This window comes from Xyrauchen texanus, chromosome 50 (genome assembly GCF_025860055.1).
Source record: "Xyrauchen texanus isolate HMW12.3.18 chromosome 50, RBS_HiC_50CHRs, whole genome shotgun sequence".
NCBI lineage: Eukaryota > Metazoa > Chordata > Actinopteri > Cypriniformes > Catostomidae > Xyrauchen > Xyrauchen texanus.
In genome coordinates, this window is record NC_068325.1 from 8,092,272 (window position 1) to 8,117,732 (window position 25,461).

Here is a 25,461-nt window from a genome sequence, read left to right on the forward strand (position 1 = left end):
CTAAATTAGTAACCTATCCCTTGAATTTTTAAATAAGATGCAAAAATGTGACTGTACATCATGTAAGAGCTCAGCATTTCAAGTGTGTATGTGGCCGTTCATCATATCCAGGTGGAGGACCCCAGTATGCCCAATGATGAGGGCATCACCGCTCTGCACAATTCTGTATGTGCTGGACACACGGAGATTGTAAAGTTCCTGGTGCAGTTTGGAGTGAATGTCAATGCTGCTGACAGCGATGGATGGTAAGCAAAAAGAAAATACAGTAGGGTTCAAAAGTCGGGGTACAGACTGATTCTTTTTACATTACAGTTTTAGTTTTACTTTAATGACATTATACACTCAAGCTGGCATGAATTCCTCAAGTTTGTGCAAAAACTGATTTTCCATGTTATCCAGCATGATTTGAGAATGTTCCAAAGAGCATTCTTGGAAAAGGAAATCTGACATCATAACATTGCTCATTTAATCAGTGACCTAAAAAGAGTGCTGAATCTTTTTAATTTATTTATTTAATTAATTGGGGGGGGTTTTCTCTTTAATTTATAAGAATTTTTTAAACGTTTTTCAATTTGGACTCAGACCTTTGAGTGCTAGAGTATATAATAGTATATACACTGTATACACTATGAATAATTCTGTCCATAAATGCAATAAAACAATACGAAACCTCTCTTTCTATGTGTGTTAGGACTCCACTGCACTGTGCTGCCTCCTGTAATAATGTGCAAGTGTGTAAGTTTCTAGTGGAGTCTGGAGCTGCAGTGTACGCCATGACCTACAGTGATATGCAGACAGCAGCAGATAAGTGTGAGGAGATGGAGGAAGGCTACACCCAGTGCTCCCAGTTTCTCTACGGTGAGAAACCAGTCCTCCCATTATTATTCAACGCACACTAGTCACAATGAATGCAGCATTCATGCCTTTTGAGCTCCGGGTTTAGTACAAGTTAAGCTTAATCGACAGCATTTGTGGCATAATGTTGATTACCTCAGAAAATATTTTCGACTTGTTCCTTGTTTATTAACCTCCTGAGACAAGAGCGTGACTGCTGTGTGCATTTTCCATTTCCCTTTCTGATTTGTAACTAGTAGCACCTTATAAACAAGCAAAAACACAAATGAAAAAATTCTTGAGCAATTCGTTTTCCTAAATATTTATATCCACATATGTGGACAACACATGTGTGTGACATCCACTAAGTTGTGACATTTTAAATAATGCCAAGTTATAGAAAGTCAGATTTTTATCAAATTATGTATTATGTTTGGTCATTCATGTTTTTGAGACATTGCAGACATTACATCAGAAATTAGCTTAATTAATTCTGATTTAAAGTAATGGTCAGCATCATTCAATCACTGCCAACCATGTTAAAATAAACTGATACATTATAAATTCTGAATCTATGTACTGATTATCATTGTCCCATTTCTGCCAAACATGTTGAGTGGTCCAAACATCATCTGCAGCCTGAAACTGAACTTTTGGTCAGATTTTAGGAATGAATGCACTTAGCTGCATAGGAAAAATATGATGCTCTCTTGCTTCCTATTTAGTGAATGATTTGACCTCCAGTGTGCTGTCTGTCTGCACTGGTTACTGAACAGTTCGAAATGCACCTTATTTTGATCCTAACTCCATATAAAGCCCCTGAAAGCAAAATGTTTCAGCTTTTAGATAAACCCATTTATTTTTAAATGTACAAATTTACAGTAAATATAGGAATGCATGTACTAATGTTAATGAATAGAACCATACTGTACAGCGATAATAAAATATAACAAAATGTATAAAAAAAATGATGAGAAATAAGACACAGATGTGTTAATGTTGAAAGCTACAGAAATTACTAACGTGGTTTCTACTTTTGAGGGAATTATGTCCCAAAATCCACGTACGTGGACATCAGCGTTTATCAGCGTGCTGACGCACAAAAAATGAATACTTTTTTTAAAGCGGCATATCAAATGAAATTAGAGATTCTACTCTTTACACCCAAACAGGTTTTAAAAACTTAGAGATTTCTTTCCAGAGGCACTTATGGCTCTGCGCCCGTTGAAGCACTTCACGGAAATCTACGCCATGTTATTGTGTCATGTGACTTGGTGACAACACGTGACAACCCTTAAATGACAGTCTAGAGTCTTGTGAACAGTATTCAGTCAGTTTAAGTTCATTTAAATTATGCGTTGCATATAGCGGAGCAAAACTTCAATGTCCACACATGTGGACGAGGGGTCGCATGAGTTTAAATAAAAAAAAGGAAAAATCACGGTTACAATGGAATCACGGTTACTTGCAGTGGAAGTGAATGGGGCCAATAGATTAACATTTAAAAGAAACACTTTCAAAGGTATAGCCACAAAATGTAAACATTATACATACTAAATATTATTTTAGTGTGATAAAATCACTTACAGGGCTTACCAGCATCGAGTCGTCATGGCAACAAAGTTGAATAATTGGATATAATTTTATGAGTACTTGTATCAAACTAAAATTATGTTTACAAGTATAATGTTTAGATTTTGTGGCTATACTTTTGAAATGGTGTGTATTTTAATGTATATCGACTGGCCCCATGCAAGTGCCTCACTGCCATTTTTTGCGAGTCTAAATGATTGTTTGTTGTTTTCAACATTATGCCATGTCAACTGAGCCTAACTTGTATTGAACCCTGAACATTCCTTTAAATGTAATAAAGTAATAAAATACTTTGAAGAATGTACAATATGTCAATATTGGTATTGACCAATATTAGCATTTTTTTATATTAATATCGGCATTGGTCTAATTAGACGCAATAGGATCAGTAAAAATAAAAGTATTGATGATATATTGAGAGTAAAAGAATTGCAATATTTAATGATATATGATTGGCAAAGCCCTTATGTATCATATTTGTTTATTTAACATAAAAAATGTATATAAAAATAATTAATTGTTAATATTGGCCAAAATGTGCATCCCCAGTTTTGCACCAAGAACTGCAAACGCAATGCACCAACTCTTCTATTGTTTTTAGAAAGATATATGTGAATCTAAGCACATATGTGTTTGTCCACAGGTGTGCAGGAGAAGATGGGCGTCATGAACAGGGGTGTTGTTTATGCTCTGTGGGACTACGAGTCTGAGAGCCCAGATGAGTTGTCCTTTATGGAGGGAGACTGTCTGACCATTTTACGAAGAGAGGACAGTGATGAAACCGAGTGGTGGTGGGCGAGATGTGCCGACAACGAGGGCTACATACCTCGCAACCTGCTCGGGGTGAGGAAATATCTTGCATAAGATGCGTTTATATACAATCATTGATTTATTGATTTACTATTATCTATTTTGGGGAAGGTGTATGCTGCCCTACAAAGTCAAAACACAGTAAGTACACCAACACTGAAACAGAAAAATACGGCTTCTAAGTTTGTTTGTTTCAGTGTGGATTTTGGAGTAACTGCAGCGCACTCCGTTTTCTCCAAATCCGAGCATAGTTGAGGCAAACCCATCTGTCACAGGCAATGTTGTGTAAATTACTCAAAATAAGTAATCCAGTGCATATTACTAATTACTTCTCAAAAAATTTAATCAGATTATTTTACTGATTACTTCAGATGAAAAGTAATCACACTACAGATTACCCTGATTACAAGAATGTAAAGTTACAGTATTTTTTAAAGTAATTAGATTACAGTAACAATTACTTTATAATCAGATACACCCCCAACACTGGTCATAGATTGATTGTGCTCTAGAAGACATGATTTTAATCAAACCTCAATTTTGTTGAAATGTGTTCTTACTGTGTTTTGCCTTTGCAAAGCAGTATAGATGTATTTTTTGCATTCATTAACTTTAGTGTTAACGTTTGTTTATTTGTAGCTGTACCCTAGAATCAAGCCCAGACAGAGGAGCCTTGCGTAAAATCTCCATTCAGATACTACAAACATCACCATTCCGTCCGTATGGAAAAGGAAAGTTATACACATTCACCAGCACTGATGAGCCTGAGGTTTCCCGGGGAGTTTTGTCAACTGTTTCAAAAATCGCTTCGTTCTGAAGTGTAAAAGAAAGTTCTGCTCTAAAGATAAACATATCACATTTACATGGAAATATCTGACAAATAATAGTTTTATAGTAGTAGGGTGAATTAGTGTATTCTGGGATACTTATAGGAATAGGTCACCCAAAAATGAAAATTCTGTCATAATTTACTGACCCTCATGTTGTTCCAAAACTACAGGATCCAAAAGTACTGTATCATAAATGTATGTAACGCAACTTGTGCATCATATTCCAAGTCTCCTTAAGGCATATGATAGGTTTTCATAAAACACCCAAAATTTAAATCCTTTTTCAGTGAAAATGTTTATGTTCGTTGTGCTTATAAGCGCTAAGAAAAGCTCATTTACAGTGGCTCGTATGTTGACTTGGGAAATTACATTGTTTAGCGCTAAAAACAACACAAGACTTGGAATATGATGCAAAACTTGTATGGACTATGAGTAAAACAGCACATGATATTCATTAAAACATCTATTTTTGTGTTCCGCATAAGAAAGTCGTACAGGTTTGGAACATCATGAAGGTGAGTAAATTGCCTGAATTTACATTTTTGTTTGAACTATTTCTTTAAGTTGAAAATGTAAAGACATGCCCCAGACTACCCTATTTTCCCTATAATAAACACGACTTGTAAGGTTAAAGGCTTTTTTTCTACATTAGAACAGATAGACTGAACTTAGATGCACATTTTAGAGGCGGGGTTTAAGCATGTGAGTATTTGTTAATAGTACAGATGCATTAATACAGTCATGTAAGTATTATGTCTAATATGAAGGATTGTCAGATTTAGCGATATCATTTTTTCATCTTTTTGAAGCAATGCTGAATTTCTGCTTCATTAGTTTGTCAAACGGCAACTGGTTTCACAAAAACTGTGTAAAAAAGCATATAAAAGAGGTTTTCTATAATACTTTTTTCTTTTTTATTTAATACATAATGCGATGTTATGTAAACTTGTTACTATGGTGCTTGCTGCTATGCTACAACAATGTGTTCTGTGAACAATTAACCATTTATTTTACTGCGCCAAACGGCTTTTCATTTATCGTAATAAAAACTTTAAGTCAGGACTCTTACGTCTTTTTTCATTGTTTTTGAACTATTTTTATGGAAGTATTAATATAAGGACTTGAACAAAAATACAAGCTTTACTTGCCTTGTCCCATAGACTTCCATTGAAAGTGCATTACTATGAATGTGATTTTTGTTTATTTTTACAAACTAAGAGGCGAGTAGAAATTATTTCTGATGTCAATCGACAGCATATCACATATGATGTCCTACCTTTAATCCAAAATAATAAAAACAACAAAATGAAACATTGTTTCTTTATTACATAGTAACTAATAGCAAAGCAATAGATATCTAGTCCTGTTTGCAGGCTTCAGTGACGCCTTTTTAGAAGATACATGAACATCCAAAATGCAGTCAAGCCAACCAGCTGCACTTCAGACAATATTAATGATTATTTATTAAATCACAACATGCACTGTTGACCAGAAGCTGTACTGACGAGATTTAAAAGAGTGGAACTCGTTCATGAAACACGAGCAGAATTCATTTGTGTGTAAATAGTTTGTGAAACCTTTATGACATAAATTGAGGGACCAATGTGTTTTTTCTGCTCGCGCTTGATAAATGAGGCACGTGTACAGATACTGCTGAAGAATACTATATTAGCAGTCATGTTATTAGTTCAGTAACTTCAAAACCATACATTTAGATTCACAATCAGTACATTCAATGTTTTTTAGAATTGCACAATATCTCAAATATGAACGCACGGATGAAACTACAATGCACAACACAACGGTTATCTGAATTTCTGCGCATGCGTAGGATCACAAGACTGAAACCGATCACAAAAAGCTGCCATATGTTTTCAGTCGAATCCTGTAAACCATCTAAAATCAACCAAACCTTGCTTCCAAACAAGTGCGCAATATGCACAATCACCGAAAACACATTTTTAAATAGGCACAATGCAATCCAGTCTGAAATTTTTATAAATGTATTGATCCTTAAACCCTAGAGCTCCAAGAATGTCCTGTAAATTATTTTGTTGTGAAGACGGGGTGATAATTATTCACTCCAACAAACGCACAGAAACTAATTGAAATTTCACAAACGTCAGCAAATCTGTGAGGGATAGAAATTCAGTTTTTTCAATGGGTCAAATTCTGAAAACAAGAAGAACAAATGTGTAAATTGTTCGTAAAACGTTTTTACGTAAAGTGTCGCAATGCAACACATTTCTGCGTGAATCATACTAAAACCATTCTTGATTTAATTGTCACAATGCAACACTTTCAGGTAAATGGTTCGTAAAACTATTTTTACGTAAATTGACGCAATTGCAACGTATTAGTGTAAATAGTTTGTTAAACCATTCTTGCATAAATTGTCACAATGCAACGGATTTCTGTATAAATCGTTCGTGGGGTCATCTTGAGGTCGCATCTCTTAATTTTTACAACAAATGTTTTCCATTTTTTACATTGAAATTTGTGCAAAAACTATTTTCAAAATTTCATCAGCTAAAAAGATCGTCACCCTGTTTTTTAGACTGTATTTCTGCACCTCTCAGCCTCATTTTTGTTCACATTAAAATAAAAATGGTGTGTACAAAATACAACACGAATCTTGAGGTATGCAACAAATCTACGTGGGTAACCAAGAATCTGAGGAAGTTTACGGAATTGACCAACTGAAAATTTCTCAATCAAATAAATGCTGTGATTATGTTCTTATATCTATAATGCAGGCTGTAGAAAGAAGTGTTCGTTTAACAATCTGCTCTAGATACCCAGTTAAGACCACAGCTTAGTGACGCAAAATCCCACATGCTTTACTCAAGGTCAAACAGCTTTAAGATGTGAAACCTGCACATGTGTGAGGTTTCTGAGCTCCATTACATTCTGTATATTATACTCTTATCCAGTGGTTTTCAACTAGTAGGCTAAATTTAAATAATAATAAAATAAAACTACCATATAGTCCTGTATATTTAGGATTGCTAATCATCTTTTCAGAAGAAAACGTTTTCAATCTTTATTGTTGACGTAAAAGACTGCCTCAATCCAACTCTTCTCTATTTTGGCGCAAATTCATCTCTCAATTTGTCAACATGGACATTGCCAAAACATGAACAAAACGATTTAAGGTTAATATATTTATATATATATTGATAAACCTCACAAGAGCCGAGAGCATTTACACACAGGCAAATCTGCGATTAATATAGGCAAATCTATGAAAGTAGTACGGCCTCTCTGTAATCTGAGTGTGGAAATGAAAGGTACACGATAAAACTAGGGTATGCAAAACTCAAGGCAAGGACAAGAAGTGACTGCAGTCGAGTGTCCTCTTTGGACTTATAGAGTATCTAATTGTGGTTCTGGTTGTGGTTCTGGTCAGGCACATGGTACTGGGTCGAGGGCAGGAGGTGCGTCACATGTCCGATGCCTTTGGTCACCCCCTCCCTGAAGAGGAGCTTGGCTCCTATGCGCAAATACTCAGGGTGCTTTAAGAATCTGAAGCACACTACGGCTCTCTCTCCTGTACGTAGCTCCTCCTAGAGGACACACAGAGACATACACATATATCTGTGATGTGCACATAAAGCATCAGTTTTCAACATTTAAGGGTGATTCGATTCAATTAAGTGCCTGAAATTTAGAAAAATATGATTGCTGTCAAGAGATTACATATCTATAAGGGCTGTCAATAGATTAACAATTTTAATACATAGATACTGTATATACATACAGTATATATTATTATAATTATTATAATAATTTAGATAAACATTTTTATGTATGTGTGTGTATATAATAATATGCTAAATAATTAAAATGCTTCAAATTATTAATTTTTCACATTAATCTACACTCCATACCCCACAATGACAAAGCAAAAACCAGATTTTTGATAACTTTGCAAATTTATTAAAAAGAAAAAAACTGAAATATCACATTAACATATGTATTCAGACCCTTCACTATGACATGTGAAATTGAGCTCAGGTGCATCCCATTTCTCTGGGTCATCTTTGAGATGTTTCTACACTTTGATTGGAGTCCACCTGTGGCAAATTCAATTGATTGGACATGATTTGGAAAGGCACACACCGGTCTACATAAGGTCTCACAGCTGAAAATGCATATCAGAGCAAAAAACAATTCATGAGGTCAAAGGAACTACTCATAGACAGGATTGTGTCGAGGTACAGATATGGGGAATGCTACAAAAATGTCTTGGCTGCATTGAAGGTTCCCAAGAGCACAGTGGCCGCCATAATTCTTAAATGGAAGAACTTTGGAACAACCAGGCCACCCAGCAAAACTGAGCAATTGGGGGAGAAGGGCCTTGGTAAGAGAGGTGACCAAGAATACGATGGTCACTATAGGTTGAGCTCCAGAGGACATGTGTGGAGATGGGAGAAATTTGCCAAAGGACAACCATCACTGCAATCTGGTCTTTATGGCAGAGTGGTCAGACAGAAGCCTCTCCTCAGTGTAAGACACATAAAAAAGCACCTAAAGGACTCTCAGACTGTGAGAAACAAGATTCTCTGGTCTGATGAAATGAAGATTGAACTGTTTGGCCTCAATTCCAAGCATCATATCTGGAGGAAACCAGGAACCACTCATCACCTGTGCAATACCATCCCAACGGTGAAGCATGGTGGTGGTAGCATAATGCTGTGGAGGTGTTGTTCAGCGGCAGGGACTGGGGGACTAGTCAGGGTTGAAGGAATACTGAATGCAGCTAAATACAGAGATATCCATAATGAAAACCTGGTCCAGAGTGCTCTGGATCTCAGACTGGGGTGAAGGTTCACCTTCCAACAGGACAACGACCCTAAGCACACAGCCAAGACAATGCAAGAGGGGCTTAGGGACAACTCTGTGAATGCGCTTCAGTGTCCCAGCCAGAACCCGGACTTGAACCTGATTGAACATCTCTGGAGAGACCTGAAAATGGCTGTTCACCAATGGTCTCCATCCAACCTGACAGAGATTGAGAGGATCTGCAGAGAATAATGGCAGAAAAGCAGGAGTGCAAAGCTGTGTCGCATCATTTCCAAAAAAGACTTGAGTCTGTAATTGCTGCCACATGAAAGGAGTACTGAGTTAAGGGTCTGAATACTTATTTCAATGTGATAAATCAGTTTTTCTTTTTAATACATTTACAAATGTATCAAAAATCTGTTTTTTGTCATTATGGGGTATGGGGTGTAGATTGATGTGAAAAATAATTTAAAGCATTTTAGCATAAAACTGCAACATAACAAAATGTGAAAATTAAGGGGTCTGAATACTTTCTGAATGCATTGTGTGTGTGTGTGTAGTATGTATGTATAATATATATGTATATATACTCTGATCAACCACAGCATTAAAACCACCTGCCTAATATTGTGTAGGTCCCCCTCGTGCCACCAAAACTGCACCAACCCGCATCTCAGAATAGCATTGATTATATTATATTCTCACACACAACAGTCTCTAGAATTTACTCCGAATGGTGCCAAAAAAAATAAAACATCCAGTGAGCAGCAGTTCTGTGGATGGAAATGTTTTGTTAATAAGAGAGGTCAACAGAGATTGACCAGACTGGTTTGAACTGACAAAGTCTACAGTAACTCAGATAAACACTCTGAACAATTGTATTGAGAAGAATATAATCAATGCTATTCTGAGATGTGGGTTGGCACTGTTTTGGCGGCACGAGGGGGACCTACACAATATTATGCAGGTGGTTTTAATGTTGTGGCTGATAGGTGTATATATACACTGTATGTATATATGTATGTATATATAATAAGGTTAATAAAAATGCATTACATTATTGTGGAAGACAAGTAAAGCATTGATTAGACAATACAAAAAGTGGCTTTCGAAGGCAATATTATTTCCAGATTATTGACCATAAGCCTTTCATTGTCCGACAGTCCACAGCAATCATTTTACAAATGATTTGTCAATCAAAATTATTATATGATCTTTTCTAAGGACGCATCTATGTCCACTTTTAAAGTGTCTCACTTTAATTGCATTGCATCATAAACAGTGCTGTGCCAAATTAAACGTAGTTTGAAAAGTAGAAAAAGACATCTCAAAACCACTGTATTCAGAGTTGCGTTCCATCCAGCTGTGTTTGAACACAAGAAACTGAACTCATCCAAGTGCATCTGTCTGTATCCCGCAGGACGACAAGGAACACCTTCTACATGACATGCCCACTCCCAGAAACACCCCCTTGGATAATAAAGCAATTCTATTGGCTAAAAAAACATTTAAAATTCTATCTAACCACTTTATGATTCATGTCGTCTTAATTGTGTAAATAACAAATAAGGCAATAACATAATAACTTTTAAATTATATGTCACATATTATATTATTTAACCAAAGGTCTAAAATGTACAATTTCTCTGTGTCATCTCCAGTTAGCTCACAAGCTAACCAGTTAGCCTATTAGCTTAACACACCGCAAACTTCCCTTCATTTCATCACATTTCTGGTCACTGTCGCCACCTAGTTACACAACAGTATATTTGTATTCATTAGAACTTTTAAGTTGCGGTGTGTTTGTTAATTTTACCAACTTTTAATTGTTTTAATCTTTGTGGTTGGGTTAAGGGGTAGGGAAAGGTGTAGCTGTAGGGTTGCTGCAGCACTCCTAATAAACACAACAAACAGTCTATAAATGTTACATTCATCTGTTGAAGACTTCAGCATTTCTCACATATTTGGGGGTGTAACTTGTAGTGGGCATGCCTTTTTGTGGGTGTGTCATGTAGTAGTAGTCTTGCAGGATGCAGACAGACCCTTCTCTCCTCATCTTGTGACGTCTATTGTCGGTAAGTGTGGTTCGTTTCCTGTACTACTGCGAGTTGCCTGTTCAGCTGGAGATGCGCTTACTGCCCCCTGCTGACTGGGACTCACGAAAACACAAATGTGGTACTGTACTTCAAGCTTAAATTGCTCTGATGGTAGGACAAATCTTTATTATGGCCCGGGAAATTCATTCATTTCGTAAACGTTAGTGTTCATTTTATATAATTAATTGCCCACTACTTACTAGGTCCTCGTGGTGTCGTGGTTACTCGTCGTCAATCCGTGCATCGAATCACGTGTCTTGCTGTGCTTGACACCGTGGAGACTCCCAGTATGTGGAGGCTCATGCTACTCTCCGCGATCCACGCACAACTTACCACACTGAGAGCGAGAACCACTAATCGCAACCACAAGGAGGTTACCCCCATGTGACTCTACCCTCCCTAGCAACCAGGCCAATTTGGTTACTTAGGAGACCTGGCTGGAGTCACTCAGCATGCCCTGGATTCGAACTCGCGACTCCAGGGGTGGCAGTCAGCGTCAATACTTGCTGAGCTACCCAGGCCCCCAATCTACATTTATTTTTATAAATATATTATACATAACACACATAAATATATAAAGTTGGAAAGCTACGTTTAGAAAGTAAAATATTATTAAGCAAAACTTGAGGCTGTAAAAAGACAACTACCTTCCCAAGGAGGCACTCCACTGTTGCAGTCTGCCTCACGTTCCCCACGTGCACCGTGACCTGGAAACCACGGCGGAACGTCTTGGCATGGAACAGGAGAACGATCGCAGCTTCAAACTGCCAGCAGATCGTAGGGTTCATCTTAGGACTCACCATTACCATACCCTTAAAACACAATCATGACTTGTAAAGACTTTGTAAAGTCAAACTACTGATAAAGTTACTGTATCACAGTCTGTCTGCATCAATACAAAAGGAATTGTTTTCTTTGGAGTTTTGATATCAAACCTTTCGTAGTAATGAGCGATCAAAGTTCCCCAGAGCGAGTGTGGCAGCCTGTCCAGCTCTTAGCACGCGGCATCCAGAGCGATTTCTGTGAATACTACACACTTTCAACCTCAAGAACCTACCATCATCTGTAGGGCCCACTACCAAACGGTCTCCCTCACGACAGACACCACTACAGAGAAAACGTACTGTCATTCATAAACAAGGAATGACAAGTTCATCAAGACTTGACTTGACATCTGAAAAAGTTTAAGAAGCCTTGAAGTGTGATTCTCACTAAACCTGTCCAGAAAATGTCCTGGTCATATTTAATATCTAATAAAAATAAAATGGAATTATATTTTGCATAAAGAAAATGAAGCATAATTTACATTTTAGAACTAATACGATTGTTTGCAGTGTAACGTTATTTTCGGGACACTTCAGCACATTTTACCCATGATTCTCGTTACTGTAACACATCAAAACAACCTACTTAGTATTCCCACTGTTTTCAATGATGATTCTCTTATCCGTAACACAGTCCTTTTTTATTGTATTACATTAAAAACGATTCTGTTGTACAGTGTTTGTGGTGGTTTTTAGGGGGTTAGACAGATGGACTGACCTGTAAAGCGTTCCACCAACTACTGTCCCTACGTCAGGAACACTGTAAATCTCATCTACCTGTAAGAATACATTGACATCAAAATGACATCCAGAATTGAGAAAACAGACAGTATGTGTGCTGGCTGGAATGTGTAAGTGTGTATTTACCTGGAACTCCGTAAGCTGCTGCATGAGTTCCTCCTGCTCTTTGCTGTTGCTCAGAGGAGGCAGAATATTGAAAAAGGCCTTTAGAAGGTCCAGATTCTCCCCAGATACACTGGAGAGGGTGAAGATGGGCGTCACACTGCGGGAACAGAAATGCATAATCTTTAGTGCAGAATATGATTCATTTAGCCCCTTAAACTTTGGTGCATTTTTGGGCTGCTGCCTGCAACTTTTCACATTCAAATTTCAAAGCTAAACATTCACACATTCTGTGGACTAATTGCAAAAAAATTGGTCTAATTTTTCAGAGAAACACCCAAATAAAAAAGACTCCAATTATTCATTAATAATATTGGATATGTTTATAATCTTATGATACTATTTTTTTTGTTGTTGTCCTAGATGTGTATTTCTGGTTCTGTTCGCTCTACCACACTTTGAAAAGTCTAATTTTATTCCACTATGTGGCAGAAAGCACTAGGAAAAAAAACAATCTTCACATTCCATCACAATATACTGATCTGAAATGTAGGAGGCGCTCTAGAGCATTTTAGCCCTCTCAGATGTGCTCGTCCATAGACATTCAGTCTAATTTTCTGTTCAAGCACCACCCTCATTATTTCGTTGAATATCTCAGCCTCTTAGAGGACTAGAAACTCAATCTAGGTGTCATTAGAAAGCCGAGATCCTCCCCTTTGCAATGATATAAAACATTTTATCATCAATATTTTTCTGATGATTTGTTTTGCATGCTTTTCATTCTGAATGGCATATTTTGTTCTGGACATCTTAGATATAACATTGATTATAACATTAGATATAACATTCAGCCAAGCAAGCTCACAGAAAAGATATCAATTTGTTAGCTATTTCGGGCTTACAGCAGCAGTTATTGGAGTACAAAAGAGACGTTTGTATTGGATGATTTAAAGAATCATATTTCGCTTGGTGATTCTTTTGAAAATCTTTCAAACTGTGGTATAAGGGCAACAAAATAAACTGTACAGTAACATTCTTGAGAGTGATATATGACTTCTTTTTATATAAATGTCTAAACCGTTACATCCAGGGGACGTTAATTTTCAACGTGGATGTTTTGAGGCCTTATTTTGTTATTTTAACTAAAATAAATGCAGAAGTGATCGCTGAAAAGTTCAGATATACTTAAAATAAGAAAGTAAGTCATACACATCTGGGATGACATGACAGTAAATGATTACAGAAGTTACATTTTTAGGTAAACTGACCCTTTCAGAGAAAAAGAGGTTATAACCCCTTAAACGCTATATTGTGAAAAAAGTTTATCTATCATATTGCTTCTGAAGACATGGATTTAACCACTGTTATGGAATACTTTTATGCTGCCTTTATGCTTTTTGAGCTTCAAAGTTTTGAACCCTGTTGACTTGCATTGTATGGAGCTACAGAGCTGAAATATTCTTCTAAAAATCTTTGTGTTCAGCAGAAGAGAGAAAGTCATACACATCTGGGATGGCATGAGGGTGAGTAAATGATGAGAGAATTTAAATTTTTGGGTGAACTATTCCTTTAAACACACACACATTCACATTTGTACCTGGAGGATTGTGCAAACTGCTGTGCGGCTGTGACAGCATCATCAGGGTTTGCCACCACCATGGGGACCTTATTGCAGCCGGGCTGTTTAAGAACTCTCTCCAGCTGACGGACGGTTTTTTCCACAGTGCTTTTGCCGCACAGGTCCACCTTACTCACCACAATGAATATGGGCACCTTCAGCGCCATAGCCAAACCCAGGTGCTCCCTTGTTGTGCCAGCTGAGAGAGAGAGTGTTTGACAATATAAAGTATGTATTCCCAGTAGGACTAGGCAAATATTAAATATATTTTTTATTTGAAATCATTTTTACATTTATGCACCACTATAACAATGCAAAATTTCCAACCTTCTAACCGAAACATTTTAATTCATGACAAATGCTTATGTGAAGATTTTTGAGCAATGACACATTGTTAAATCAGTGTTTTGATTTTACTGACTGTATCTGGTAATGACTCTACTGCAATTTTGGAACAGAGACGCTACTATATACTGTTGTAAACGGGTCATTCCTGAGATTCCTTAATATTTCAGACCCCAAGACATTTTAAAGTGGTGGTTCACTAAAAAGAAACGTTGAAAGCTTTTATACAAGATGTTGATATGTCCGTTATAATTAATTAAAATAATTATTGCATTTAAGTAATGTTTATCATAAACGAATGTCTCTTTTATATCTTATACCAAGCAATGTCCACTTTGATTGCATTTTAGGAGTGAATGCACTTAGCTGCATAAAGAGCTATATGATGCTCCCTTGCTCCCTATTTAGAGAATGACTTGACCTCCAGTGTGCTGTCTGTCTGCACTGTTCTCAGAACAGTTCTGAATGCACCTTATTTTCATCCTAACTCCATATAAAGCCCCTGAAAGCAACATTTTTCCACTTTTGCATGAGCCCATTGATTCTGAATGTGAAAATACACAGTGAATATTCACCTAATTCAGCAGGATTGGGAAACACTGGTCTAATTATTTGTTTTCTACGACACCTGCGAAGGTTAATTGGACCTGGCAGATTACATTCGGACAGCTATGATACACTGCACTTTTTCATTATACAAGCATTATTTGTTATACATGTAATTCTGGTTCATTTTTAGGTTTCAACTTATTAATAATTTGTGTGTATAGTACACCCCTCCCCCTGTCCCGATTTAACGCTCAAAAAAACTTCTCACCTTAAGTATAACACGATGGGTGAATGACATGGGAAGAGAATGGTCAGAGGTGTCGTATGAGATATTTGAAATGACTTTGTGTTGTCTCTTGGAGTTTCATGAGCACTGAGGCACATCAGTACGTCCACAGCATGAAGATCTTGTGTATTTATGAACGAAGAACTCTTTTTAAATTCCCCCCGCTCTGCTTCCAGTTGTTATGACATCCTCTGAAAACTTTAAAATACTCATAACTTTTGATAACTCTATAACCTGTAAATCCACTTTGCTAGCTAATTACACTTTATATCAGACACCATAGAAATCTATATAGAATCGCTAGAGCGGAAGTTCCGAGACCAAATTTTTAAGATGGCTGCGCGCTAGTTTTTCTGGCGCATAAGGTGAATAGGAATGCATGTACTCATTTTAATGAATAGAACTGTATTGTACTGTGATTACAAATAAAATATAACAAAATGTATATTAAAATGAAGTTAAATGACCCACAGATGTGTTCAAGTTATTCAAAATAACTAACATGTTTTTTCTACTTTTGAGGGAATTATGTCCTAAAATCCACGTATGTGGACATCAGCATTTATCCAGCGTGCTGAGGCATGAAAAATGCATCCATTTTTTAAAGTGGCATAACAAACGAAATTAGAGATTCTACTCTTTACACCCAAACAGGTTTTAATGAAAAAATGTCTTACCAGAGGCACTTATGTTGGCTCTGCGCCCGTAGAAGCACTTCAAGGAAATCTACGCCATGTTATTGCGTCACATGACTGTGTGTCAGACGTTTAACCCTTAAATGACAGTCTAGAGTCTTGTGAACAGTATTAAGTCGGTTTAAATTTAAATTACGCATTGTGTATAGCGGAACCAAAAATACAATGTCCACACATGTGGACGAGGGGTCGCACAAGGTTAAGCTGGTATAGTAAAAGGTAAAGGGTATTTCAACATCAAAGAATTTATTTACTTTATTTTTAGTTCCCAAATAAATATCTCATTAAGTTCTTTGCGATATTCACGATGTTGATAAATGCTGTATTTGCAACAAAATACTATTAAATACATCCGAAATATTCAATAAATCGGCAAGTGCCGTGAATTACTTTGTGTTAGAAATTTTGCATAACCAATTTTAACATCAAGTTCGAGTTTAAAAACGTGCAGCGTATAGATGTATAAATACTAACCAATGCCAGTGTTTGCCCCTACCACCAGCATGGCAAAGTCTGGGCAGTAGCTTGTCAAGCCAAATATGGTGGTCTTCAAGTACTTATAATGACCAGCCAGATCAATAAATGTGATCATTTTCGAAGAGCTCTCACAGATCTCCTCTGCTGTACGTGAATCACTGTAATTTACAACCTGAATTTATAAAAAAAAAATAGTAATATCACAACTTTCACATTTCACAAGCAGGAGGTTGTTTGTTTGAATCTCAGTTAATGCATTTGAAACTAAACTGCAATTGAAGGTTCTCAGTATTTTTCCCACCTCTCCTTTGCTGTTGAAGCCGAGGATCTCGAAACTGATGCTGGACGTACGGCCGGTTTGAATCTCATGCAGGTGTCTGAAGAGGTTGAGTCTCGCCCTGCCTCGCCCATTATCCAGCTCGCCCTGAGTCAACACGCCCAGCAGAGTCGACTTCCCCGAGTCCACATTACCCAGAACAGCCACACGCAGATCCAGGAACTACACACAAACACAGAAATCACAACAACTTTACAATATAATACATTCATTAGTGTGTCAATGAATAGATGATAAAAATAAAAATAAAAATTTTTTAAAGATATTTTTATATTCATGTTGCTATTCATACATTTATGTTCATACATTTAAAAAAAAACTCATATTTTTACCAAAAAAATTCCTTACACATGTAATCAATCATTAATCAAACACTTACTGATCATTATTTTTAAACATACATGTAAAAAAAAATCAAGTTAGAAAGTATTTTTTTAAAAATTAATTTGTAAAAATAAAATGTACAATTAGCTATAACTTTTAATATATATATATATATATATTAGGGCTGTCGATTTAACGCGTTAATTCAGTGCGATTAATTTTACAAAAAATAAAACGTTAAAAAAATGAACGCATTTAATCACAATGCCCCTCCGGACCATAATAAGGAAGATTCCTGAGAAATGCAAGCTTGTAGTACCACCTGTTTCTCCAGAGGGCAGTAAGTGAAATTTCAGCTTTATGAGCAACACACAGTTTATACAGTGAAGAAAACAACACTTCAGTGGGCAGAACAACACAAACATGTGTTACATTCTTGCGTTCAAAACACTCGAAGGAGCGCAAATGCGAACTAAGGGATCTCAAGATGTGTTTAAAGATTGAGTATTAAACTATATTTAACTTGACACAGTGACCTAAACATTTTATGTTTATGACGCAACGCACCAGAGACATCTGACGTAGGTGTAAATTGACGGGCCCTTAAACAAGCCCTCATAATAAATCCCCAACTGATTGACAAATTCACTTGTGAAATGGATTGCTGTGAACTGTGTGCATATATATATATATATATATATATATATATATATATATATATATATATATATATATATATATATATTTTAAATATTTAAAGATAACTATGTATAATTATATATTGATATAAATATGTATAATCATTATATAATCAATTATTGTTATATGAGGGGCTTTCTCAGCAAATATTTGTATATGCGATTTGTATGGCACAATTCGGAGTTGTGTGTGAAAATCCCAGGAGATCAGCAGTTACAGAAAAACTCAAACCAGCCCGTCTGCACCAACAATCATGCCATTGTCGAAATCACGGAGATAAAAAATTATCCCCATTCTGATGGTTGATATGAACATTAAAAGAAGCTCCTGACCTGTATCTGCATGCTTTTATGCACTGCAAGGCTGCCAAAGGATTGTCTGATTAAATAATCGCATGGATGATTGTTGGTGACAGACGGGCTGGTTTGAGTATTTCAGTAACTGTTGATCTCCTGGGATTTTCACACACAACAGTCTCTAGAATTTACTCTAGAATGGTGGCAAAAACAAAAAACATCCAGTGACCGGCAGATCAGTGGATGGAAACGCCATGTTGATGAGAGAGGTCAACGGAGAATGGCCAGACTGGTTCAAACTGACAAGGTCTACAGTAACTCAGATAACCACTCTGTACAATTTCAGAGAGAAGAATATCATCAAAGCTATTCTGAGATGCGGGTTGACGCTGTTTTGGCGGCACGAGCGGATAAATATTAGGCAGGTGGTTTTAATGTTGTGGCTGATCGATGTGCATATATATATATATATATATATATATATATATATATATATATGTGTGTGTGTGTGTGTGTGTGTGTGTGTTTGATTTATGAATATCATGACGTTTCGAAAGGTTATATCATTTGACAGTTAGCCTGTTTTAACCTGATTTGGAAGATAAATGTTTTTAAATATTAATGACTTTAAAAAACAGAACTACTTCACTGCCTCTTATTAATTATAAGAATAAATAATTGCCATACTACCAAGTTTAGTTTACACTGTATATATATTGTATGTGTGTGTGTGTGTGTGTGTGTGTGTATATATATATTCTTCCAATCTCAGTATGAGTATACCACTTTGATATTTTTTTTATTTATGTCCCACACAAAGATATTTTATTAATACACATTAAAAACATGTTCTCATCATAAAAATTGTGTAAAATTCATTTTCAAAAAACATACTTTTTATGTTTTTTAATCAACTGATAGATCCAGACACACAAAAAATATGCATCACATAATTTATTACAATAACAACAATGATTTACTATGGCATTGAAACTTATTGTGCCATCACAAGCTAACCTGCTGGTCATCTGGCACTTTCCGCACAAGAACTTCTGCGATTTTCCGTCTAGCTCGATCACAATCCACCTCCCTCTCTCTGAGGAGTGTGATATCAGCTCCAACCCTGCGCAGAGTCACAGAGTCTTACCAAGACAACACAACATGCTTGTAAGCCATGCCTAACACACTGACATTAAACAATACACGAATTAAATATATAAGTTCGACTACATACTTCTCAGCCATTCTGCGAAGGGTCTTCAGTGATGCTTTCATATCTTCCTCTGTCAGTCCAACCAGCAGACCGTTATCCTCAACCCCAATCTGATACACCGCCTCCCCGCGGCCCTCTTGAAGTCGCCATTTCAACTGAGTGGCCAAGTGCTCAAATCGATACTGTGTAGGGTTCACTAGCTTCAACTGCAAAGAGCATGAGTAAAGAAAAACTAGATGAATGTGTCGAGAGTTTAACTTCTACTTCATTGACTCAGATTGTGAAAGTGGGGTTCGTGTGTACCTTGTATTCAATGTTTCCCTCTTCAGCCTGAAAAAAGAAAACAAATTACGTTTGTCAAAAGAAGATTTCCTTGCGCATTAATTTACTTACTAAATACAAATAATACATAGCACAAAACTGTAAAAAAATAATAATAATAAACATAACATTTTATTTTATTCTGCACTACGCAGTGCAGAATAAAACATAAGTGTCTTTAAATAAGCAGAAAAAATTTGCTAAATTAACAAAACAAGTTTATTGGTAGCGTCATTGTCAAATGATGTCATTAAATATCATGAAATCCCTTTTTTTAAGTACTGTGTTCCCATTGTACAGTGGTGGAAATATAATGGGACTTTGATTTATTACATTATAATAATTAGCGTAGTCATGTGGTCCTGGCACTTCAAAAATACTTTAGTATTACCATGTTAAATGCCCCAAAAACATGGTAATAATATGGACTTTTTTGTTATTGATTTAATAAGATTCTCAATGCGTAACTGTGAAAAACAAATATGTACACTGGTGGCCAAAAGTTTGGAATAATGTGCAGATTTTGCTGTTTCAGAAGGAAATTGGTACTTTAATTCACCAAAGTGGCATTCAACTGATCACAAAGTATAGTCAGGACATTACTGATGTAAAAAACAGCACCATCACTATTTGAAAAAAAAAATTATCAAATCTAGAAAGCAGCATCACTCCAACACCTTATCCTTGAGTAAACATGCTAAATTGATCATTTGGTACTAGAAAATCACTTGTCATTATATCAAACACAGTTAAAGCTTTTTTTTTTCATTAAATGAAGCTTAACATTGTGTTTGTTTTTGAGTTGCTGCAGTGTGCAATAGACTGGCGTGTCTTAAGGACAATATTAGGTCAAAAATGGCTTTCTCTAGAAACTCATCAGTCAATCATTGTTATGAGGAAGGCTATACAATGCTTGAAATTACCTAAATAAATGATTTCCTACAAAGGTGTACACTACAGTCTTCAAAGACAAAGGACAACTGGCTCTAACAAGGACAGAAAGAGATGTGGAAAGCCAGCTGTACAACTAAACAAGAGGATAAGTACATCAGAGTCTCTAGTTTGATAAAGACGCCTCACGTGTCCTCAGCTGACAGCTTCATTGAATTCTACCTGCTCAACACCAGTTTCATGTACAACAGTAAAGAGAAGACTCAGGGGTTCAGGCATTATGGGAATAACTGCAAAGAAAAAGCCACTTTTGAAACAGAAAAACAAAAAGAAAAGGTTAGAGTGGGCAAAGAAACACAGACATTGAACAACAGATAATTGTAAACGAGTGTTATGGATCTTAACCACATTGAGCTTTTGTGGGATCAGCTGGACTGTAAGGTGCGTGAGAAGTGCCGACAAGACAGTCACATCTATGGTAAGCGCTACAGGAAGTGTGGGGTGAAATGTCACCTGAGTATCTGGACAAACTGACAGCTAGAATGCCAAGGATCTGAAAAGCTGTTATTGCTGCACGTGGAGGATTTTTTGATAAGAACTCTTTGAAGTAGTTTAAGATGTTCTGAACCTCAAATTGTCATTTTTCGCATTATTAATGTCCTGACTATACGTTGTGATCAGTTAAATGCCACTTTGGTGAATAAAAGTACCAATTTATTTCCATAAGAGCAAAATATGTTCATTATTCCAAACTTTTGGCTGCCAGTGTACATTATTTATATATAATATTGTGAATTTGGAGTAGGCCTAAAAAAGTATTTTCTGTAGCCTAATTTATACAATTATTCAATTTTATCATATACAAGTAGATCCAATACAGAATTCTGACATATGGCAATATATGTGAAACATACTGTATATTCACTAATAAAAAGTCAAATACTTCTACATATATAGAGCATATCAAAATACTACAAAAATGGCTCTATTCAAATATGTAATTTACATATTTCCCCAAATACTAGTGGAATTTGACTATGTACCTATTTGCTCAAGTTCATGAAGCATAAATTGATATATGTGCATTCATTTATGCCCATATCATATTTCTGCATTGCTTCAGTAACATTTTACATAAAAGTGCTCATATTACAGTGTAGTTACATCATTAGTACAATGTAATAACTCCAAATAAAAAATCCCTTTCAAACATTCACCATAGAAACATATTATCCGCCAAAAATAGTCATTTTTATTATTATTAACAAAATACAAAGATTCTGAAAGCTTTAAAGGACATTCCATGTTAGTTCATTGTGATTTTACAGTGTTTATTACACAGTAATTGCGGTAAATGTGGTATTTTGGATGAAGCGACTGTATGGTTACCATGGTAAATTTTGAGCACTTTTTATGTTGTAATTTTGCTGATCAGCTTGTAATTACACATGATAAGTGTTCTTAGTATTGCAGTGGTGTAACATAAAGCCACAATCACTCAATGCGTTTCCATCTGTAGAAGATCGTGTTTATTTATTTGACACAGTGACAGTAATCTCATCTGGCTAATGGTTAGCATCAATCTAATACACATCTATTTATTTACCTCCGGTGGTAAAAACGGCGGAGGCTCGTTGGCCTTCTTGCCCCTCCGTCTCTTCCCTCTTTTGCCTCTTCTCCTCTTCTTTGGTGCATTTTGTGTTCCACTATCTGCTGCGTTATTCTGCGGGGTGTTTGTTTGCGGCGCAGACTTGATGCTGCAGCGGTCTGCAACATTCACATCCATACCTCGTTCGCACATAAATTTGATAAAGGGTTACGATTTTAAACTAAAAACTTAAATAGACGTGTGTTTTAAAAATACACCTCGTATTTATAAACCAAATAAATGGCCATGCATTCCCTTGCTTTTAAGTTATTTGCTATTGCACTATGATACGCGATCTGTCTGGGAGCCATGACCGCAGCGACATCCTCCTCAGTGGGCCGGGACAGAGCAGTGTTCCCGCCTCCATCATTTATTCCAGTTATTCGTCATCCATGGATTTAATCTGTCGAACACCGAGTGATATCTGCACTTTCTGTGAAAATCGAGCTGCGTGCGTGTGTGTATATATATTAGTGCGGTCAATTGATTAAACATTTTAATCGAATTAATTACATGGTGTCCCTATTAATTAATCGCATATTTTCAAATATTTGCTGAGAAAGCCCCTCATATAACAATAATTCAATATATATAATGATTATACATATTTTTATCTATGTTTTTATTTATTTTTATTTTTATTAATGCTTAAAAAACTTTAACATCTAGAGCCAAGAGGTATATTAAAACACACAACAACAAAAAGAAAAATAAATAAATAAACAGTTTAATAAAAATATCAGAGTTTACTTGTGTTTAAATGCGTTCATTTTTAAGTGTTATTTTTTGTAAAATTAATCGCACTGAATTAACGCGTTAAATCGACAGCCCTAATATATATATATATGCTTTACTGTGTGTGTATCACTCCGCTTGTGTTTGTGCCGTTCTAAACTGAAGTGTAAGAGCAGTGCAGATCTGTTAAGAGCTTCTGTTAGTCTTTTTTTTTTTTTTTTTTACATTACATATGTTAGCCAGCAGGTGGTGGTGAAAGATTATTTTTGTGTGTAATATGAGCCAGTTAGGTGACTGAAGTGAATCCGCATCATGATTCATGATCATTCATGATCGCTAGGAAATACAAATGGCTTTAAAAAAAAATTACTTGTGTCTCAGCTGAGAGACACAACAGACTGATTAATTACACAATGGGTGCTGTTTAAAATGGAGGACATTGCGGTTTCTTTTGTGCACCAGCTACAGCGAATTAGGGAGAAATACCCCCGCTTGGACACAATTTTTCCACTGAGAAAGCTGATCTTCAGAAAGCTGACAGTATCTCTGCTTCGGTGTGGAAACAGGTGATCGCACATTCTCCTCTCTCTCTCTCTCTCTCTCTCTCTCTCACACACACACACACACACATCCATCCATCCATCCTTGTTTATCCAAAAACTTGTTAGAAACAGCACAAGGCATGATACTATTTCTGAAGTGACATTTTATAATTACTAATGGAGGCTTGGACGCATCATTTGGTCTGAACCAGAAATAGCAGATTTTGATCTGTCGCGTATAAGCAATATCACACTTGCAATCGTGCTATATGGCCCTAAATCAGCACTGCCGTGATTACCTATGGCACGAATCACTGCAGTACTGATGTGTGTGTGTGTATATATATATATATATACACTGTATGCATGTGTGTGTGTGTGTGTGTGTGTGTGTATGATATATATATATATATATATATATATATATATATATATATATATATATATACACACATACTGTATGCATATGGTGTGTGTATTTATAAACTGTATGCATTTGTGTGTGTATATATAGATGTGTGTTTATGTCTTTTGTTTAAGTTTATAATTAAATATTATTCATATTGTCAAGCCAGTTCTCGCCTCCTTTTTCCATTCCACTACGTTACACTGGTGCCGAAATCCAGGAAGGAGGAGGGATATGTAGTAGAGGAGCCCGGCCACCTGGAAGTGGAGGACGGCCGCCGACCGCGAGGGGAGAAGGGGCTCCTAACCGATCACCTGGAGTGGTCAGGGCCGCTGCCAGGGGCAGGGAGTCCCCTACCAGCCGCTGAAACGCGGCGGGGTCTGAGACTGCCGACCGCGAGTGGAGAACCACTGCCAGGGGCGGGGGAGACCCCTTCTGTTCCCCAAGAACGCGGTGGGGTGTTCCGTCCGCCAGGGGCTGGAGGACTGCCTCCTATCCGCCCGGAGAGGCGTGGCTGTCGTTCGTTAGAAGGTGGAGGAGTGGCCGAGGAACAAGCTACGACGTATTGGAGAATTGGAGTAAGTGTTTTAGTAAGCTCCAGAAAGCTGTAAGCATCTCTGATTGGGTGTGGCAACAGGTGATTGCACATGCTCCATCTCTCTCTCTCACATGCACACACACACATCAATCCGTCTATCCAATAACTTGTTAGAAACAGCACAAGGCGTGATACTATTCCTGAAGTGAACATTTTTAATTACTAACAGACGCATCATTTGTTTTGAACCAGCAACGGCAGATTCTGATATGTCGCGTAATATAGTTCCATGCACAAATGCGTTTTTATGACCGTAGTCTTATTTTAAACCATATGTATTTTTTTAAATGTACTTGTTCATTGAACTATTGTATATAAGCAATATCACACTCGTAATCGTGCTGTATGGCCCTACATCAGCACTGCTGTGATTACCTACGGCACGCTGCGGCCGAATCACAGCGGTGCTGATGTAGGGCCATATCACACTCTTGCTAGTGTGATATTGCTTAAATATATATATATACACACACACACACACACACACACACTATATGCGTTAAAATGAAGTAGGTCGCAGGAGCAGGATCTAAATGCAGCCTAAAGTATTTAATAAAAGTACAGATTAATGGGGTAAACACAGGAACAAAAGAAACCTCCACGATGGGGGGGAAAACACAAGAACAGCGAAAACATGAACGAAAGGACCGGATGGGGAACAGGAGGTCAAAACACACAACAACTGACAAAGAACAAGCAAACAACATGGCATTATATACACAATGACAAATGAGTTAATGAAACACAGGTGAGGACAATCAAGGACAGCTGGCAGTGATGAGGGCAGGGAATTATGGGAAGTGTAGTCCATGGGAAACCGACGACAGGGGCAAACAACAGAGAATCATAACAGTATGCATATGTGT

General features: G+C 36.8%; 2 protein-coding genes across 3 annotated transcripts in view; one reads left to right on the forward strand and one right to left on the reverse strand.

Annotated features, from left to right (window-relative positions):
- Positions 1-5,307, forward strand: part of tp53bp2b (tumor protein p53 binding protein, 2b) — a 36,703-nt gene extending 31,396 nt beyond the window's left edge. Inside the window, exons 15-18 of one of the 2 annotated variants that reach the window (XM_052123517.1) lie at positions 112-245; positions 692-858; positions 3,071-3,270; positions 3,877-5,307. In XM_052123517.1, coding sequence (XP_051979477.1) covers positions 112-245; positions 692-858; positions 3,071-3,270; positions 3,877-3,918 — 543 coding nt within the window. In that variant the 3' untranslated portion in view covers positions 3,919-5,307. The remainder of the gene's footprint in view (positions 1-111; positions 246-691; positions 859-3,070; positions 3,271-3,876) is intronic. The other variant, XM_052123516.1, reaches the window with a different exon arrangement.
- Positions 5,308-5,400: 93 nt separating this feature from the next.
- On the reverse strand, positions 5,401-22,642 carry LOC127640851 (GTP-binding protein 2-like). The gene is made up of 12 exons (XM_052123524.1): positions 22,273-22,642; positions 19,758-19,784; positions 19,476-19,660; positions 19,259-19,364; positions 16,887-17,084; positions 16,583-16,757; positions 14,213-14,432; positions 12,640-12,775; positions 12,491-12,549; positions 11,884-12,055; positions 11,596-11,760; positions 5,401-7,633 (listed from the first exon to the last, which is right to left on the reverse strand). Exons 1-12 carry the CDS (start codon positions 22,465-22,467, stop codon positions 7,445-7,447), a joined length of 1,827 nt encoding a protein of 608 aa, XP_051979484.1. The 5' UTR covers positions 22,468-22,642; the 3' UTR covers positions 5,401-7,444.
- Between the last annotated feature and the right edge of the window lie 2,819 nt (positions 22,643-25,461).

Bases quoted from the DNA above. Each gene is read 5' to 3' on its own strand.
- LOC127640851 (XM_052123524.1), bottom strand. From the start codon at position 22,467: ATGTGCGAACGAGGTATGGATGTGAATGTTGCAGACCGCTGCAGCATC. The intron at 19,785-22,272 runs GTAAATAAATAG...TTCTTTTTTCAG, and splicing joins CGCCGTTTTTACCACCGGAG to GCTGAAGAGGGAAACATTGA. The intron at 17,085-19,258 runs GTTAGCTTGTGA...GTTTGTGTGTAG, and splicing joins AAGTGCCAGATGACCAGCAG to TTCCTGGATCTGCGTGTGGC.